We start from the raw sequence: 20,175 nt of genomic DNA on the forward strand, positions 1-20,175 counted from the left end.
TATTATCTCATTTATTATTCTCATTAATAATTAAAACACCTTTTAATTATTAATCCTTTTTCTAAACACTTTAGAAATAATTCTCTCTCTTGATTTAATTTCCAAAAATTAAATCCTTAATTAATAATATTAAGAACTTTTCTTAATTAATTTATAATCAATTAAATCTCATTTAATCAATTATTAAATTTGCCAATTAATTATTTATTTCACAAATAAATAATTATTAGCCATTATTAATTAATTCCTCCACCATAAAATCATTCTCTTTTTATGGTGTGACCCTGTAGGTTCAATATTAAGCCGGTAGTAGAAATAAATAATAATAAAACTATTTTATCATTATTTATATAAATTCTCCAATTTATTAAATATGATTAATTAATTAATCACATTTATTCTACATCGTGAGTGATGCTTCTCAACATATCGCGACTATCCGGATAATATGAATTCACTGCTTAGAATACCAAGAACCTGTCAGTGAATAGTTACCGTACAATAAACTTCTTCTACCCTACAATGTTCCGATTAAATACAAGGCATGGATCTCGTGTCAAGCCTGTCTAATTTAATCACTTGTTTACCATTTATTATGCGTAGTTCTATGCAAATTAGAAACTCCTTTCTAATTTCATTCACTCTGGCCAGAGATTCCTGAACTAGCATAAGTGGATCAGCCTTGAACATTCGCTTCCTTCACTGGAAGGGGTAGATCCTTTATTGATCATACACTATCTTCGTGTACAAATTCCTATACCCAGAAGAGCCCTAATAATTGTCCCTGGAGACTAAGAACTAAACCAAAGCATAGTTCAGTGTACACAAGATGACTATGATGACCTCAAGTCTAAGGATACTTGTACAACTATCACTAAGCGAACAACTGCTGACACGTGAGTGAACTCCATCAGTTGTTCAGCTAGGCGAGTCATGTTCAGTGAACTTATTCTATAATAAGCACCTACATACTAGCTATAGTGTCACCACACAAATGTCTATGAGAACAGACATCCTTCATAATGAAGCAAGCATAGTATGTACCGATCTTTGCGGATTATTAATTACCAGTTAGTAATCCTATGACCAGGAACTATTTAAGTTTAGAGTTGTCATCTTTTTAGGTCTCACTATTATGATCTCATCATAATCCATAAAAAGCTTTACTCTAAACTATGGTATATCTTATTTAAACACTTAAATAGATAAAGCCCGTAATAAAAACAAAACAAGTCTTTATTAATATCAATGAAATCAAAACAGATTACATAAAAGTTATTCCTAAATCCCAATACATGATTGGACTTAGGACATATTCCTTTCAATCTCCCACTTGTACTAAAGCCAATCACTCTGGTATCTAATACCCATCTCATCTTTATGACGATCAAAGTGACTTTCAAAAAGTAGCTTTGTGAGTGGGTCTGCTATGTTGTTATGTGTGTCAACTCTAATTCAATACAATACAAGAAATGTTACCGCGCTCCCACTAAACCTTTTGTAGACGCATGGTTCATCTACGTTTTTGATAAAATCAAAACTCTTTGATTGTCTCATCAAAACGAATGTTTCAGCTTTCGAGAAGCTTGCTTTAAACCATATTAATCGCAAGCAAAATCCGAACTGATTTTAACAGGGCTACAGGTAAAAGGTTTCATCAAAGTCAATCCATTGCCTTTGTTTGAATCCTTTTGCCACAAGCCTGGCCTTATAGGTCTCCACCTGGCCATCTGCTATAATCTATCTTTTGTATACCGTATACATAGATTCCATTCTGGATTTCATGGCACTATGCCATTTCTCTGAGTCAACACTACTCATAGCCTCATTATAGGTTACAGGGTCGTCATCATCAATGATCGACGACTCATTGTCATTCTCAATGACAAGGCCATATTACCTCTCAGGTTGGCGAGACACTCTCCCTGACCTATGAATGAGCTGTTCCACAAAAGGTTGTTCAGTCAGAACAGGTGTTTCCACTTGATCCGTAGTAGTTTGTGCTTTTTGAACTTCATCAAGTTCAATTTTGCTCCCACTGTTTCCTTCAAGGATAAACCCCTTTTCCAAGAAGGTAGCATGTCTGGAGACAAACACCCGATGATCGGTGTAAAAGTAATACCCTAAAGTCTCTTTAGGATATCCCACAAAACTACATTTTACGGATCGATATTCCAGCTTATCTGGGTCAACTTTCTTGACATAAGCTAGACATCCCCAAATCTTAACGTGTTTAAGACTCGGTTTCCTTACTTTCCATATCTCATACGGAGTTTGAGGAACAGATTTTGGAAGGCACCTTATTCAGTAAATATGCTGAGGTTTCCAATGCATAACCAACAAAGTTCGATTTCTCCTTTCAGATACCAATCTGGAGGAGTCCACTGGGAGACTATACCATTTACTTTGAGATAATCTAGAAACTCTTCGTTCAAGTATTCACCACCTCGATCTAATCGAAGAGTTATAATACTATGTTTGGTTGTTTCTCCACTTCATACTTATATTCTTTGAACTTTTCAAAGGCCTCATACTTGTGTTTCATCAAACACATATCCGAATCCAGATCTATCATCTATGAAAGTAATGAAGTATGAAAATCCACCCATGGCTTGCTTAGACATTGGTCCACATACATCTGTGTGTACCATTCCTAGCAAATTTGCAGCCCTCTCTCCATGTCCACTAAATGGAGACTTCAGTGCCACTATAAAGTGAGATTTTCATCATCCCTTTTCTTTTATTAGTTTGTTCAATCTGAAGTAAATTATGTCACATATATTCAGACCATTATTTAAAGTACCACGTCCATAAAGAATATTATCTCTAAGAATAGAACATTCATTATTCTCAATAATAAATGAAAAATCCACCCAAGTCTAACATGGGAATAATATTCCTTACAATCGAGTGAACAAAATAACAATTATTTAAAACAATAGTCTTGCCCGTAGGCATATGTAAATGAAATGATTCTACATCTTCAGCAGCAACTCTTGCTCCATTTCCCATCAGTAGAATCACCTCCTCTTCCTCAAGAGTCCTACTTCTCCTTGGTCCCTGCAACAATTGCAGATATGAGAACCACAGGCGGTATCGAATACCCAGGTAGAAATTTGATTTAATGACATATTCACTTCTATCATGAACATACCTGAATCAGAAGCGGTAGTCTCACTACCCTTCTTCTTCTTCAATTCTGCAAGGTAAACCTTGCAGTTACTCTTCCAGTGCCCCACCTTGTTACAGTGAAAGCAAACAACTTTGCTCTCGGGGTCTTCAGCTTTTGGTGGAACCGGCGTTTTCTCACCTACTTTCTTCTTCTTGGAAGAGTTCCTCTTCCTTTTCTTAGGATTGGAACCTTCACCACTTAGAAGAACAGAACTCTTCTTAGGGGGAAAATTCGATTCCGCAGTCTTCAACATGTTGTGGAGTTCAGGCAGGCTGACATCCAACTTATTCATGTGAAAGTTCACAACAAACTGCGAGAATGAACTCGGAAGCGATTGCAAGACCAAGTCTTGGCGCAGCTCCCCATCCATGGCAAAACCAAGTTGTCCAAGACGTTCAATCAAATTGATCATCTTAAGTACATGGTCATTCACAGATGATCCCTCAGACATCCTATAACCGAACAACTCCTTCGATATCTCATATCGAGCTGTCCTCCCCGCCACATCATACAACTCTTGTAGATGCATGAGGATAGTGTGAGCATCCATATGCTCATGTTGCTTCTGTAGCTCAATGTTCATGGAAGCTAGCATGATGCATTGAGCAACATTTGCATCATCTATCCACTTACGATACACAACATGTTCATCATTATGTGCATCACTAGCAGGTTCAGTAGGCTTAGGTGAGTCAATCACGTATTCCAGCTTCTCAATCCTGAGAACAATTCTCAAGTTTCGAAGCCAGTCATCATAATTAGGACCAGTCAATTTGTGAGCATCTAGTATGCTCCTGAGTGATAGTGCAGAAGACATAACGTACAAAGTAAATCTGTAAATGATAAACACATAACAACACTTAGCAAATATTCGATTTCATTTCAAAATACTATATGAATCGGGTCTTTATTCATAAGTGGCTCCCACTAGTTTTCCTAATTTATTCAACCCCCTACATGAAAAATTAAGCATTCATAATGCTAGTGGGAATAGGGATCATACATTCCATTACACGACCCCGGCTGTAGCACGAACCACCATACAATGTTCAATAGGCAGACAACTCTTGTCAATTACATCTCATGTTATTCCCTAATCAAACTTTACCCTCTTGAATAATTGAGTCTCGGCTGTAACACGACAAACTCAATATTCTAAGTCAAGTCAAACCCAACATTCCGTACAGTTGAATCAGTCCTCAAAGGCCCACGGCTGTAGCACGTACCGACCTTTAGATTCTTATTCAAAGTACACATCTCTATGTAATAGACAAGTATTTCTTATTTCGAAATCAAAGCCCTCGGCTGTAGCACGAACCGACAATGATTCAAAAATAAGAACTACTTTCTACCATGTTGGAAGGCTATGACCGACACAAGCCCGTTGTGTCATTGGCCAATTACTACTTGATATTATTTCAGAGGGATTATATTACGTTACAATCATAATCATATTATAAAGAAATTCTTCCTTTTAAATTAAATATTTCAAATCAATAATCAATAATCAGACGATTCCCAGATCGGGTGGAGCATTGTCAAGAGGCGTCACTTAATAACCCTTTCTTACAGATAGAAATCTGTTCTTGACAGAATCATCCTTTCTATCATATCGAAAATTCATATTCAATAACGTGTTTCACAAACACAAAAATCTCATGATTGTATTCATAATATTGTTATTAAGGTTATGAAACAATTTCACTATACTAGGTTGTCTAACAAACGCCTTATGTTCATTCAAGTTCACCTAAATCTATCATCGCATGATAAACTAAGCATATATCACATATATAAACATGAATAAACATCAAGGTAGGCATGTTATATCATCTAGCACATTCGTCTAAGCAATATACATCTCTATATATCACATGAAGTATTTAAAAGCAATTTAAACAGTTAAAAATAGCTTAAAAACACTTCTGTTAGCTATAAACAGTTCGAAACAATTTCATAAAATATCATATAATATACCATTAGAAGCGTCTCGAAAATACGAATCCAACGGCACCAAAATCGCCCAATTCTGAGCCACCACGCGCACGCACGCGCCTCGAGAAGTTGTCCCACGCGCCGCCACGCGCACACGCGCTGTCAGGCGCGTGTCTGAACTCCGCCACGCGCGCGTGGGGCTCACGCGCTGGCGTGCCACGCGCGGCGCGTGGAAGACATACCATTGTTGGATTTTTAAACGCAGTGGGGCATGGTAAAACACTTTTACACATACAAAATCCAAATAAAAGCATATAAATCGTGAATAAAAATTCGAGGGATCGAATCTAACCTTTTACTAATAATTCGGAGACAACGATCAGAGATCCTTAGCAGTTGCTCCTCAAGTGTGAAGCACTCCACCGGTATCCACCAAGAAAACGACTTTTAGGAGGAGGAGGAGGTGGAGAGAATTTGGTTTTCTGAAACTTTTGGGTTTCTGGGGTTAGAATAAAATAGGGTATATAATAGTGTATTTATAGGCAAAATTTTCAGCTGAAATTTTCCCATAAATATTATTATTATTATCCCATTTATTATTCTCATTAATAATTAAAACACCTTTTAATTATTAATCCTTTTTCTAAACACTTTAGAAATAATTCTCTCTCTTGATTTAATTTCCAAAAATTAAATCCTTAATTAATAATATTAAGAACTTTTCTTAATTAATTTATAATCAATTAAATCTCATTTAATCAATTATTAAATTTGCCAATTAATTATTTATTTCATAAATAAATAATTATTAGCCATTATTAATTAATTCCTCCACCATAAAATCATTCTCTTTTTATGGTGTGACCCTGTAGGTTCAATATTAAGCCGGTAGTAGAAATAAATAATAATAAAACTATTTTATCATTATTTATATAAATTCTCCAATTTATTAAATATGATTAATTAATTAATCACATTTATTCTACATCGTGAGTGATGATTTCCAACATATCGCGACTATCCGGATAATATGAATTCACTGCTTAGAATACCAAGAACCTGTCAGTGAATAGTTACCGTACAATAAACTTCTTCTACCCTACAATGTTCCGATTAAATACAAGGCATGGATCTCGTGTCAAGCCTGTCTAATTTAATCACTTGCTTACCATTTATTATGCGTAGTTCTATGCAAATTAGAAACTACTTTCTAATTTCATTCACTCTGGCTAGAGATTCCTGAACTAGCATAAGTGGATCAGCCTTGAACATTCGCTTCCTTCACTGGAAGGGGTAGATCCTTTATTGATCATACACTATCTTCGTGTACAAATTCCTATACCCAGAAGAGCCCTAATAATTGTCCCTGGAGACTAAGAACTAAACCAAAGCATAATTCAGTGTACACAAGATGACTATGATGACCTCAAGTCTAAGGATACTTGTACAACTATCACTAAGCGAACAACTGCTGACACGTGAGTGAACTCCATCAGTTGTTCAGCTAGGCGAGTCATGTTCAGTGAACTTATTCTATAATAAGCACCTACATACTAGCTATAGTGTCACCACACAAATGTCTATGAGAACAGACATCCTTCATAATGAAGCAAGCATAGTATGTACCGATCTTTGCGAATTATTAATTACCAGTTAGTAATCCTATAACCAGGAACTATTTAAGTTTAGAGTTGTCATCTTTTTAGGTCTCACTATTATGATCTCATCATAATCCATAAAAAACTTTACTCTAAACTATGGTATATCTTATTTAAACACTTAAATAGATAAAGCCCGTAATAAAAACAAAACAAGTCTTTATTAATATCAATGAAATCAAAACAGATTACATAAAAGTTATTCCTAAATCCCAATACATGATTGGACTTAGGACATATTCCTTTCAGTATGTGTGTTATTTGGCCTGCTAGTTGGATCAATTGATTTCTTGCTGGGCTTCGCCGCTCATTACTTACAATTTCAGGTTTCATCTAAGAGTTCAAGTTGGATAGCATTGGAGTTTCGAGGACCTTAGTTTTGGAGTAGATTGACTTTTAGACTTCCGCTTTTAGCTGCGCTTTCGTAATAATACCTCTTTAATAGAACTTTGGATTAGTAATTGTATTGTATTTTAGTTTTGATTTAGAATTAATAGTCCTAAAGTGCGGGTTGTTGCAATAACAATGTTTTTTTATCGGTCCGCTTATTTTTACGAGGACGCTGATATACAATATTCGATGATCGACTATTTTTGCTGATATGTGAAATTTTAAAAATTAATTAAGCACGATTAAAATAACATGATTAACTGCATTCGATCAAGTCCTCTATACTCATCCATTGTAGTTCAAAATGTGCGTGCAGCAAGTCTAACAGTGTCCTAGTAGGTTTTTTATAAATATTATAAAATATTAACTTTTAGTGATTTAAAACTTGATTTTAAATTTCAACTCCAACAATGATCCTTATCTTCATTTCTTATTATTGTAATAATAATAAATTTGAATGAGATAAGAAAGGAGAGAGAAAAAAGAATTAAAAATAAGAGAGATAAATTAATTTTTTATTGATAAAAATGATATAAGGGATGACATGTTATTCTTTAAAGATAAGGTATCAGAGCAAGTCCAACATTACGTATATGAGCTCTTAACTAAGATTATAATAATTTTGAGTAAAATTAGTGCTCCAACGATCTCTTATAATCCCTTAAAAAGTTAAGAGTAATATCTCATACTTTATCAAGAGCATCTCCAATAAACTCTTTAAACATGTTCTTAAGTCTAAAAATAAGGAGTATTGACTCAAAATGAAACTCCAAGAGATTTTTTTAAATTATAAGAGACTCTTCTCACTTCTCTTTTTTAAGAGCAACTAGTAGCTCCTAACTTATATTTTATTAATAAAATTTGAATTTCTACCAATTATTGCACAATTTTTTATCATAGTGGAATTGATTTATTAATAAATTATGAATAAAGAGCTAATATAAAGAATATTGTTGGAGTTTGAGACATTAACCCATGTAATAACTTGTTAAGAGTCACCTTTTTAATATTATTTTGAAGAATGAGTTAGGAGACTATTGGAGATGCTCTAAGGATCCCCTAACCATTCCTTATTTTGCTTTTATCAATAAAAAAATTCAATTTTCCCTCTTTTTTATTCCTTTCTCTATCTTCCTTCCTTTGTTTTTCCAATTCTTTATAAATATATTATAATAATAATAAAAAGAATGTATATAAGGAATATTGTTGAAATTGAAATATAAAAGAATGTCTTAAATCACTAAGAGTTATTATTTTATAACTAGGGAATTTTGCCCGCGCTACGCGCGCTTAATAAATTTTCATTTTTTAAAATTATTTTAAATTCTAAAATTATATTAAAATATTGAGAGAGGTGTTGATATTTTCTTTCTGTTTTTTGTATTGTTCAATTTTTCAGTTGATAAATATCATTTACGCGATTTTTTCATTTTTTAAATATTATTTACGTGAATTTTTAAGTTTATAAACAGTTTTTTACGTGGGTATATTTTGTGACGTATATTGCAAAAATGTATTTAACACATTAAATATATGAATTTGAACTCAATATTACTCGGCGTCGCCTTACAGCGACACCTCGTACTTTAAACTTTGAAAAACTTAAAAATGTAATTATTTAACAAAAATATTTTTTAATATCTGTTAAATTGAAAATCACAATGTTACACCTTAATGTATAAAATCTGCAAAATGTAAAATTACAGCGTTAAGTTTAAGCGAATTTTTCAGTTTATAAACACTTTTCACCCGGATATTTTTTTTTCGTATATTGCAGGAATATATTTAACACATTAAATATATTAACTTGAACTCAATATTACTCGACGTCGACTTACGGCGACACCCCGCAGCTTAAATTTTGGAAAAATTAAAAAATATAAATACTCAACATAAATCATTTTAAAATTCTGTTAAACTGAAAATCACAATGTTATAACTTAATGTTTAAAATCTGAAAAATGTAAAAATTAGAGCATTAAAATAAAAGTCAATTGTTCTGCTAATGAAGAATTTTTTTTCAAAAATTCGTTTCAATATTTTCCGGCGGCGTCGTAGGGTGGCACATCGTAGTTTAATCATTATAAAATTAAAATATTAAAAATTGTAAAAGTAAGGTATATGCTTAAATTTTTAAGTTTATCAAATAAACATTTAAAAATTTTAAACAATAAAAAATTACATGATCTCCACTGATAATACCTGGTACTCCACCGTTAACGACGCTTAATACTTCACCGAGAAGGAGTTTTACCTACTACAATATTTATCAGAATCATAATACAGCAGATTTACCTACGCTACATATCCTATCCACACACATTGTTATTACAATTTTTTTTCATTTTGAACCCTCAAGTTCTGGATATTATTATCATAACAATTTACATATGCAACATATTCACACATTAATATTTCTATCTTTTCACTTAAACCTATTACTCTTCTTGGTATTATTAGTGATTCAAAAACCATATTAAAAGATAATTCTCTCGATTGTGTATATTAATTTTCGTATATTTCATTGAGTCTAATTATTTCAACCAGCGTTACTCGACGTCGCCTCACGGCGCCGTCTTGCATTTTGTATAAGATAAATTTATATGGTTAAAGAGGAAGCGGGGGCGTTACAGTAATTAGTGAGGATTGCGGTTGCGAGTGAATTTAGGAACATGAAAATTTAAATAATTTATGTAATACTCTAATTAAAAAATAATTTTATAAAAATAATTTCACCACAATTTCTTTCATGTGAAAATACTAAATCTTGCAGTAATTTGATATTTTTTAAAATCTTCAAAAATTTAAATATTAAAATTTAGGTTTATTTTTAAGTGAAAATTCATTAAATTTTATTAACTTATACTTAAAGTATTATTCTTATCATGTTGTTCTTAATATGTTATTATTTTTTATATAAATTATATTGAAGCATGTTTTTTTAAAATTTTTATATACCATTTTTTAGATTGGATCTTTCACGAGTATAAATTTAGCTACCAAGTAAAATTAATAATACGAGTTTGAGTTTTACAAAATAATTTTTTTACCATAATATAATGTTATTGATGTTACATCAATCCCAAACAACCTTATATGAAATTATTTTGTAAAATTCAAAATTGTACTATTATTTTATAAGAAATATTTTTTTTGCATAATTTTCTACTTGTAAGAAATTATTATAAAAAATTACATTCGATGAATTAAATTTATATCTCATATTCTTATAAGTTTTATACTTCCCGAATATTTTGATAATGGTTAAATGTTAAAAATATAAATAAAATAAGAATATATATAAAAATAATTAAGTTAATTACTTTGAAAAGTAATTAATATATACCTAGTGTGGACACATGTAAAATTTATTAATATATGCATATTATTTTTTTAAGTATTTTAAATGATTTATGCTACTTAAAATTATTATTAGTAATATATATTTAATTCAATAAATAGAATTGTTTCATATATTTTTTTCGTCTCATCCTGATTCATTTTTTTCAAATAAACACAGTTTATGCAATGTTTTTAGTTTATAAATGTTGTTTACGTAATTACTCAGTTGAACACTAAAACAACATTACTCTTTTAACGCTTATATTTTAACGGGAATAATATTTTTGACATATGTAGCAATAATATATTTAAGAGACTAACGCAACATTACTTGGCGTCGCCTTACGGCGACACCTTTAATTTGATAACATGTTCACATAAATAGCTTCAAAGAGCACATCAATAGCATAATCATCGAGAAATAAAGAATATTCATTGCTTTTGTAAAAGAAATTACATTTGAGAAAGATTTAGCAAAAGTAATCTACCACTATTATCTTACAATCCGCATTCATTAAACTTTTTAAAATTTATCGTGTAACATAAAAATGTTAGGCACAATATAAGTGTCAAGAAACTTATAATAAAAAAAAAATTATAAAACATAACATATAGATAGATATATACTTGAGATCATACGTTCTACTAATATAATAGAACTTAAATTTTATGACATTAGAATACATAGAATTGACGTAAACTATTCAAGAGCACAAGTCTTATTGTGCAATTGTTGCAATCTATATCCATAGATCACATGGCTACTTCTAATGTTGTTGCATATAACAAGTGTGGTACTATTTGCAGATCATATTCAGAAATGTTAGCATTCATATATGAAAATATTTTAAAGTGAATAATTTTTACTAAATATTTTGTTAGTAATATATATAATTAATTCAATTGAGAGAGTTGTTAATATATTGTTTTCGTTTCATCTCTCAAAGTTCATTTTTTCAGTAGATAAATATGATTTATACAATTTTTGTAGGTTATAAATGTTGTTTTTCATACGATTATTTCAGTTGATCATGGTTCTAACACATTAAACATATAAATTCGAAATCATTTTTTGTCTATTACTCCTATAATAGAATTAACATATATAAAATTTTGATATAAAATTTAGTTCAATATTACTCAGCGTCGCCTTACGGCGATACCTCGCACTTTAAACTTTGAAAAAACAAAATATGTAAATACTCTACCTAAGATTTTTTAAAATATGTTAATTGACAACCACTATTTTCTTTGATGTATACAATTTGAAAAATTAAACAATTACTCCATTAAAATTATTTTGCTAACGGATTTTTTATTAAAAATTCATTTTAATAGTAATGAAAGTCGTCTTACTCTAACACCTCATAATTTAAACATTATAAAATTAATTCTTCAAAAAAATATTATAAAATTAAAATATATTTTTTCTCGACACAGTTTGCTCTAAAAAAATTAAAATTAAATAAAATTACTTAATTGTTAAAATATAAATATATACTATAAACAAAATAAAAATTATATAGTTATATTCAAAATAGCTGAATTTTGATATAAAATTTAGTTCAATATTACTCGACGTCACTTAGGGCGACACTTCGCACTTTAAACTTTGAAAAAATAAAAAAAATTAAATACTCTACATAATTTAATTAAAAAAAATTAATTGACAACCACTATTTTATATTTAATGTCTACAATTTGCAAAAGTAAACATTGGTGCATTAAAATTATTTTGCAACGAAAACTTTTTATTAAAGATTCATTTGAATATTACTAATAGGCACCTTAAACTCACACCTTCAATTTAAAGCATTATAAAATTAATTTTTCAAAAAAAAATATTATAAAATTAAAATATTTCTTTTCTCAACAAAGTTTGATGTAAAATATTTTAAAATTATATAATTACCTTAATTGTCAAAAGATAAATATATACTATAAAAAAATGAAAATTATATAGTTATATCCAAAATAGCTGAATTTTGATATACAATATAGTTCAATATTATTCGGCGTCGTCTTACGGCGACACCTCGCACTTTAAACTTTGAAAAAAATAAAAATGTAAATATTCTACATAAGTTATTTTAAAATATGTTAATTGGCAACCACTATGTTATATTTGATGTATACAATTTGTAAAAGTAAATGTTAGTGCATTAAAATTATTTTACTTAAAATTCATTTTAATATTACTGATAGCCACCTTACACTAACACCTCCTATTTTAAACATTATAAAATTAATTCTTCAAAAAAATATATAATAAAATTAAAATATTTCTTCTCTCAACACAGTTTGCAGTAAAAAATTTTATAATTACATAAAATATAACAATGATTTTGAAAATGCAGATAAATATAATTTTTCGAAAATATAAACTGTGTAAGCATATATTTTGAAATACATATAAAATATCACATAAATATTCACTTCCATGAACGTTTATTGTGACATGACAAATTTATAATTAGTATGGAATTATAGGATAATTTTAAAAGTAATAATAAAAAAACTAAATTTTAATTAGTACATATAATAGGGATATCCTCGTCATCATAGTGTATATACAACATGAAAATCTGTATAGTAAGAATTTGGAATTTGCAAAATAATTAATATAAGGATATTATGATTAAAGAAAACTACATCCGAAATAAATTGTTATATGCTCAAGTGATTCTTCATCTACTTCGTTGAATGCTGGTAACATATTTTTGACACCAGAGTAGGTAGATGGTTTATCAATTTTTTGTTGAGCACAGTACACATCATTGTTACTTGACCAAGATTGTAACCGGGAATGTAACAATCTATACTACTTATACACATTTTTTAGCCCTTATTAATTTATTTCACATTAGATATTTTCATATCAAAATACATTAGATCTCATGATCTTTCATAACATTATGTAAGTTTACTTTATCCAAACTTTTTCATGACATTACTAATATCTTACTACTATAATTCAATTATTGTTATTTAGCTGAATTTTATAATATTTAATCTTTCTTACCATCAATTTACTCCCTCACTCTTCATATTCACTAGTACTATTCACATCCATATACTTAGCCACCTTTGCTAACACCTCAAAAGATTAATATTGATAAATTGGTTTAATTATTATAAAGTACATAACTAAAGATAAGAGTTTTTACAAATTAATTAATTTTTTATTTTAAGAATCCATAATTATATAAATTTCAAGAATTAATATTAAATGTCAAGTTTATCCAAGTGTCTTTAATATTGATAAAAAATATTTAAATATAAATACAGTACATGATATGGTAAAATATGTTGTATGACCTACATTTACATGTTACATGCAAGAGAGAGTACTTAGCTCTGTACATGAGTGATGTGTAGTGGGAGTTCAGCATAGTGAGCCAGTATTCCTTACTAATGCTACTTATTAAATTATGAACTACTGATATTGCCAGGACTTTAAGCTTACTTTTGTAACTATTACTAACAGAAATGGAGTAATAGTAACGCATCATCAAACAAATTTAAAAAATAGAGGTCAACATCTCTCCGTAAATCAAATATAATACCTTTTTTCTTGACATGTCAAAGACATACACTTATAGAGCATTTATACTTAGTTGGGAGAATTAATTGTTGACTCCGGTTAAAATGTATTAAATTTTAGAAATAGTATCTCCTCTTACAGATGCAGCCGTACATCCATCCGGACTCTGTAAGGAAGGTGTAACAGAGTTATAAAAAAATATCAAGTGAAAAGTATTATCCTGTTAGTTATAATTATAAAAATAGTCCAGAAAAAGATAGTTACATGAGACATGAAGAGCACCCTATATGTATGGCCAGTAAGTTCTGCAATCTTGACCATTGATGGGTACTTCCAAAGAGTCAGCTGATTCTGGGTGAAACCATGAGAACTAAGCAGCTCACACTCATTCTTATTCCACATAAAACAGACATGTGAGCCAGTGTCAACCGAATTTAAACTATCTCTATCAAACTATCGATTTAATTCATACCTTTCTACCCTTGGGGCAAGGTCAGCGTATTAGCATAATGTCTTTTCTTCATAACACAAGGAAAAAAAAGAAGGTAAGCGCTTCATGTTTCTAAGAAATTAACACAGATGTACCTCGAGATGAAAAAGGCCAAAGAAGTTTTATTTTGGAAAACTCAGGTTCCTTTTCCTTCAAAGTTTTGTGTTCCCGCAAATATTACATGCAATCATGTCCCGAATATATGCATAGATGTTCATACTAAATACATATTTGTAAAATTCAACTTATTAAATACTAAACATGCCAGGCAACTATTCAACTTATTAAGATCGTGTTATGTCATAATAAAAAATTAACAAAATTTTGCACAATTATTTTATAAAACAAAGCAGGCCAGACAACTATTCAAAATCACCCAAGTATCTTGAGTAGTGTCCCATACTGATAAGAAGAGTCCTAAGATCCACTGCTTCAGTTTTGCTATTTGTACTTATAGAGCGACTCTTGGTGAGCATAAGTTCATACTGGTAAGGATCAAAGAAGACAAATGAATACAGAAAAATCACATGAAAGTATGTTTCAAAAAAATATATTCAACCAGATCCATTTATTCCATTCTAATAATTTTCAGAAATTTCAACCTTTTGTTCCTCAAAGTGTGGTATAAAGTGTGGTCGGCATCTAAAATTTTTCAGAATTTTCATAAGCCCTCAACCTCTTGTTACTTACCGAATTTTCAAAAGAAGCGGAAACTGTCACAATTATTATAGTATAATATGAATCATATGAATATCGGATACCTGAAAGAGTGGAGACAGTCTTCACAGTCTTCATGGTCTTCCTTTTATCTTTGACATCTTACACCTCCAATTTCAGAATGAATTTCTGGTGAAAACAAAAACAGGAAAAACTCTATCTTTATACCAGTATACAATCTACTTGCAAACGACCATCAACTCAATATCTATTATGTGTTCAACCATATAAAAATAATCAAGATCACTTATTAGGATTATACGAAGGATGTAGTTAATGATTAATCAGCAAAGTGTCTCTAAACGTTTGCCTATATGTATGTATGTGTAACCCGATTACCAAACAGAGTTGACATAAGTCTTGGCTGAGCCGGTGAGGTACTTAAGAATATGAACGATGCTGGCATTTACAGTGGGCTGCAGCAATGGACCAAGCACCAGAACTGGACTGATCACCGCCATGTCTACTCCTCTTTGTTTTGCCTCCTCCCAGGCAGACTTTTCTTCCACTGCTTCTCCGTAGCAGTACCAATTCTGCATAATAAAATCAATTTACAACCAAATGAACTAAACCTACTGGTTTATCAATTTACACATATGTAGCTAATGATTAATCAGCAAAGTGTCTCTGAACGTTTTCCTATATGCATTTAGTGTAACCAGATTACCAGAGCGAGTTGACATAAGTCTTGGCTGAGCCGGTGAGGTACTTGAGAATATAAACGATGCTGGCATTTACAGTGGGCTACAACAATGGACCAAGCACCAGAACTGGACTGGTCACCACCATGTCTACTCCTCTCTGTTTTGCCTTCTCCCATGCAGATTTTTCTGCCACTGCTTTTCCGCAGCAGTACCGGTTCTGCATAATAAAAATCAATTTACAAGCAAACGAAATAAACCTACTGGTTTATCAAGATGTTATACTAAAAAACGGATTAGGACACTAAAGTTTAATTACCTTGATGCATTTGCAGAATTCAAGATCACTCCAGCAATCTTCGTTAATAACCTCATCAGGACCTCTGTTAGGGTACATGTAAACTGCACCAATTGATGAAGTGAAGACTACTCGTCGTACTTTTGTTTTCGCGGCTGCAACAATCACATTTATGGTTCCAATAACAGCTAGTTCCACCATTTTTTCCTGCACACATAATGTCACCACCATTATCAGGCCAATCATTATGGAAATCTTTAAAAATTAAATATGCACGTACATGATCATCGGTGACGGGAGAAGCAGAGTGGAAAACACCATCACAACCACTAATGGCATTGCATAAACTCTCATAATGAAGAGGATCAGCTATGCATAATGTCAATCTATCTTTTGCACCTTCCAGCTCTCTTAAATGATCATTCTTCAGTTCATCTGATAAAAATACAAACCACATAAGTACTAAAATTTTTGTAACTGAGATGTTTGAGATTTAAAATCAAATAGTTGGTGTAGATACCTTCATTCATGATTTTATAACCACTACTATAGAATTAATCAACCCATAGTTATCTTCTGCCTAAACTAATATATGTACAGAATAATAGTACAAACATATTATCAATATAAAAACAATACTAAAATTACATAAAGAAAGGAGTGCAGAGACGAATTAAATGAAAAACAAAAAAAAAGAAGAAATATGATGTACTAACCGGTTTGATCATTGTGTTGCATTAGCAAATGAAACTCAATTAAATTCTACATGTGACCTGCAAAAAAGAAAAGAGAAAATGAGATTCTGAGATTTGAAATTTGAGAGAAGAAGAGTAACATACATGTATGTTAATCTAATTTAACTCAATTTAGAAATCAAGGAGTGATAATTTCTATAGATAAGTAATTTGAAATTCAAATTTTAAAAATATAGTAAATAAAGGAGCAGATCATGCATGCTTTGATTTTGTTGGATGCATGCTTTGATTTTGTCGGTTTAACTGATAATGAGGAAGTTACCAAAATATGAGAGAGATGTGGAGGAGATTGATCGAGAGAAAGAGAGAAAGAGAGTATAACAGACGAGAGACAATTATGCACAATTTGATTTTGGTAATTTTTTTTACCCATGGGTAAATTAATGAGTAGTCATTAAGATATATATATGTGAGAAAATCATGCAAATATTTTCTTGGATAAGATGTTTAAATTTTAAAATTCAAAAAATTTCCATGTTTAGTGTGTTGATGGGTAAACTTATATGGATATATAGATTTTATACTTAATATGGGTCATGGGTAAATTTATTTACCCATTGGGTAAATTTTGTGTATATATCCATGGATTTAATGATTTTATACTTAATATGGATTATGGGTATCCATTTAGAAAATGGGTAAATTAATGAGTAGTCATTATATATATATATATATATATATATATATATATATATATATATATATAAGGAACACACTAACATATATGAATTTGCTGGGTATTTTAGTGATATAAGTAACCACTAAGATATTGTTAGAGCGCAAATTTATGTCATGTTCCTTATATTTAGACTTAAGAATATGGTTAAGAAAATTGTTGGATTTACTCTAATGTTGCAAAAGAAATACATGTCTTATTTTTAGTTTATAATATAAAGTATATGATATATCTCACACACTTGCATCCATTTTGAATAGAAGAATTAAGATGAACATTATCGTTGGAGTATAAGATCGATCTGTGATCACAAGTTGCAAACATTCATTGCAATTGTACACGAACTTTTCTGAAAATACTAGTCCATATGTCCCATTAAATTCTAATACGTTACTTTTCAGCACACTTTTCAACGTTTATTTAAAACATAACTCTACAATATTTTTTTAATTTTTTTCCCTGAATAAAAGTTTTATGTTTAAACTTTTATTCAAAAAGAAAAAATTAAAAAAATATTATAAAACTATATTTTATAAAAGATTCGAAATACGTACAAATATTGAACGTATACAATTTAATGGGACGGAGATAATAGTTAGATAATGCTATTATATATACTTCATAAAATGCGCTAGAAATTTATAGCCATGCAATTTGTGTTGTGTATGATAACATATACTCCCTCCGTCCCCCTCAATTTTTTATATTGGGGGACGGGACTTAATACACATTTTAATATTTTTATTAAATGTGGTTTGTATATATTTTTTTTTTAATTTTTTTTTTCTAGATAAAAAATATGATGTTGAAATTTTAATACAAAAAAAATTTAAAAATAAATTACATAAATATATTTTATAATTACCTTAAAATACGTGTTAAGCATGTGAAAAAACAATAAAGAAATGAGAGGGACGAAGGTAGTACAAATTTTAAACCGCGCTCTAAAAAATGAACGTTTTTAATGTTTGCAAAATCAAACAATTATTTAGAAATAATTTCAAAATAACTACTATCATAATCGCTACTATATATAATTAATTATGTTTGATGGCGGAATATTTCGTCAAGTCATCAATTTTCATCGTTTAAGGTCCTTATCCTTACGACAAGATCCTATACGGATGATGAATAAATACTTTAAGGGAGCCGCACACCACTTCATCATCCGTTTTTTCTTAATCATCCCGAAATTTTAGTAAAACATCGCATCCATTTTTTTAACTTTTCTCGTCCCCTACTATAATGCTAGAAGGGAGGATTATTTATGTGTCCTTCATTGACACAAAAATATTTCGATTAAAAGATAAAAGTTTTTTTTTCTAAAAATGACAACAATTGCTCTAAAAATCTAGGGAGATTTCCGCAACCATCAAATTGTTATCGAATTTGTTGAAATAATTCTCAACTATATTTAGAAACACATTTTTCATTAGAAATTACGGAAACAAACTCTTTATCCTATCGAATTAAGTCCCTTCTCGAATTATAACCGTAACAAAAATTACGAATTATACACCATTGGTTGGTTAATACCTAGCTCTTGCGTTTCATAAATTCACCACCACCACCACAAGACCACCAAATTCATGTGCAAATCGAAACCTCTAATTCCCACCCATATCCCCAATCACGTTTTAAGCTACTTGGGTTGTTGTTGTTCTTGTACATTCATATCATACCATAAGTCCATAACTCTCACACAAGTAATGCGTAATGTGATATCTAAAAGGACTACTAGCACCCTGTCACGGACTAACCTCTCCCAGTCCCATACCCAATACTTACATTTTTCACCTTTTATTTTTCTCCCAAAAAGTACTACCCTCATACCTTTTTCACAATGCCTACAACTCTTCTACTGCAGATTTACATGTGTTTTCTTTATCTTCTCTCATCTTCATTTTCTCCACAGTTATTTACACTTTTTCAACATGGAAAATTAGTAGAGTGTAAAGGGAATCCAATTACGATTATAGCAATGCCAAACTTCTTGTTTTTTTTCTAATTACGTGTAATTTAACTTACCATTTCGACTAAAAATAATTTTGTTCCTTACCTAATGTTTGGTATACAGATCCGCCTCTTTCGACTTGGGCCTTTATAACATGGAGAAATTTAGAATAGTAATTATGTTGTAAATTTAACAGTGCTAGGGTGCTTATAATCTAGCAAGATATTGTTGGAGAAAACGAATTGGTATGAAAATCTTTGAAAGAAAATTACTTGAATATTCAAAGTGGTTCTCAAAATCGTTCCTAAATACTAGTGTGTAATATATATATTTGGTAAATTTTCAAAGATCTTACCACCTCTGCATACATATACATTCACAAGTTAAAATATGATAAATATCACGTAATATTATTTGAAAAATATTTCGAGAACAGATTCAGATTACCTAGTACTACTCTTTTTGAAAAGTTTTTGATATGTGTTGTTCCGCAATTTCCTTTTCTAAACTTTTTCGAGTAACATTGGGATTTTTACATCGTGATGTGTCAAATCTGTTTCATAACACTTTGCAAATCATATGTAAATTAATTATTGATCATTC

General features: G+C 30.4%; 1 protein-coding gene across 1 annotated transcript; it reads right to left on the bottom strand.

The window, feature by feature from the left end:
- Positions 1-15,992: 15,992 nt before the first annotated feature.
- LOC141680580 (cinnamoyl-CoA reductase 1-like) lies at positions 15,993-16,717 on the bottom strand. The gene is made up of 4 exons (XM_074486767.1): positions 16,708-16,717; positions 16,468-16,622; positions 16,209-16,394; positions 15,993-16,109 (listed from the first exon to the last, which is right to left on the bottom strand). Exons 1-4 carry the CDS (start codon positions 16,715-16,717, stop codon positions 15,993-15,995), a joined length of 468 nt encoding a protein of 155 aa, XP_074342868.1.
- Between the last annotated feature and the right edge of the window lie 3,458 nt (positions 16,718-20,175).

This window comes from Apium graveolens, chromosome 8, assembly GCF_009905375.1.
Source record: "Apium graveolens cultivar Ventura chromosome 8, ASM990537v1, whole genome shotgun sequence".
Classification (NCBI taxonomy): Eukaryota; Viridiplantae; Streptophyta; class Magnoliopsida; order Apiales; family Apiaceae; genus Apium; species Apium graveolens.

Coding starts and splice junctions, on each gene's coding strand:
- LOC141680580 (XM_074486767.1), bottom strand. Junction 16,395..16,467: donor CTCCCGTCACCGATGATCAT/GTACGTGCATAT, acceptor TTATGTGTGCAG/GAAAAAATGGTGGAACTAGC. Junction 16,110..16,208: donor AATTCTGCAAATGCATCAAG/GTAATTAAACTT, acceptor TTTATTATGCAG/AACCGGTACTGCTGCGGAAA.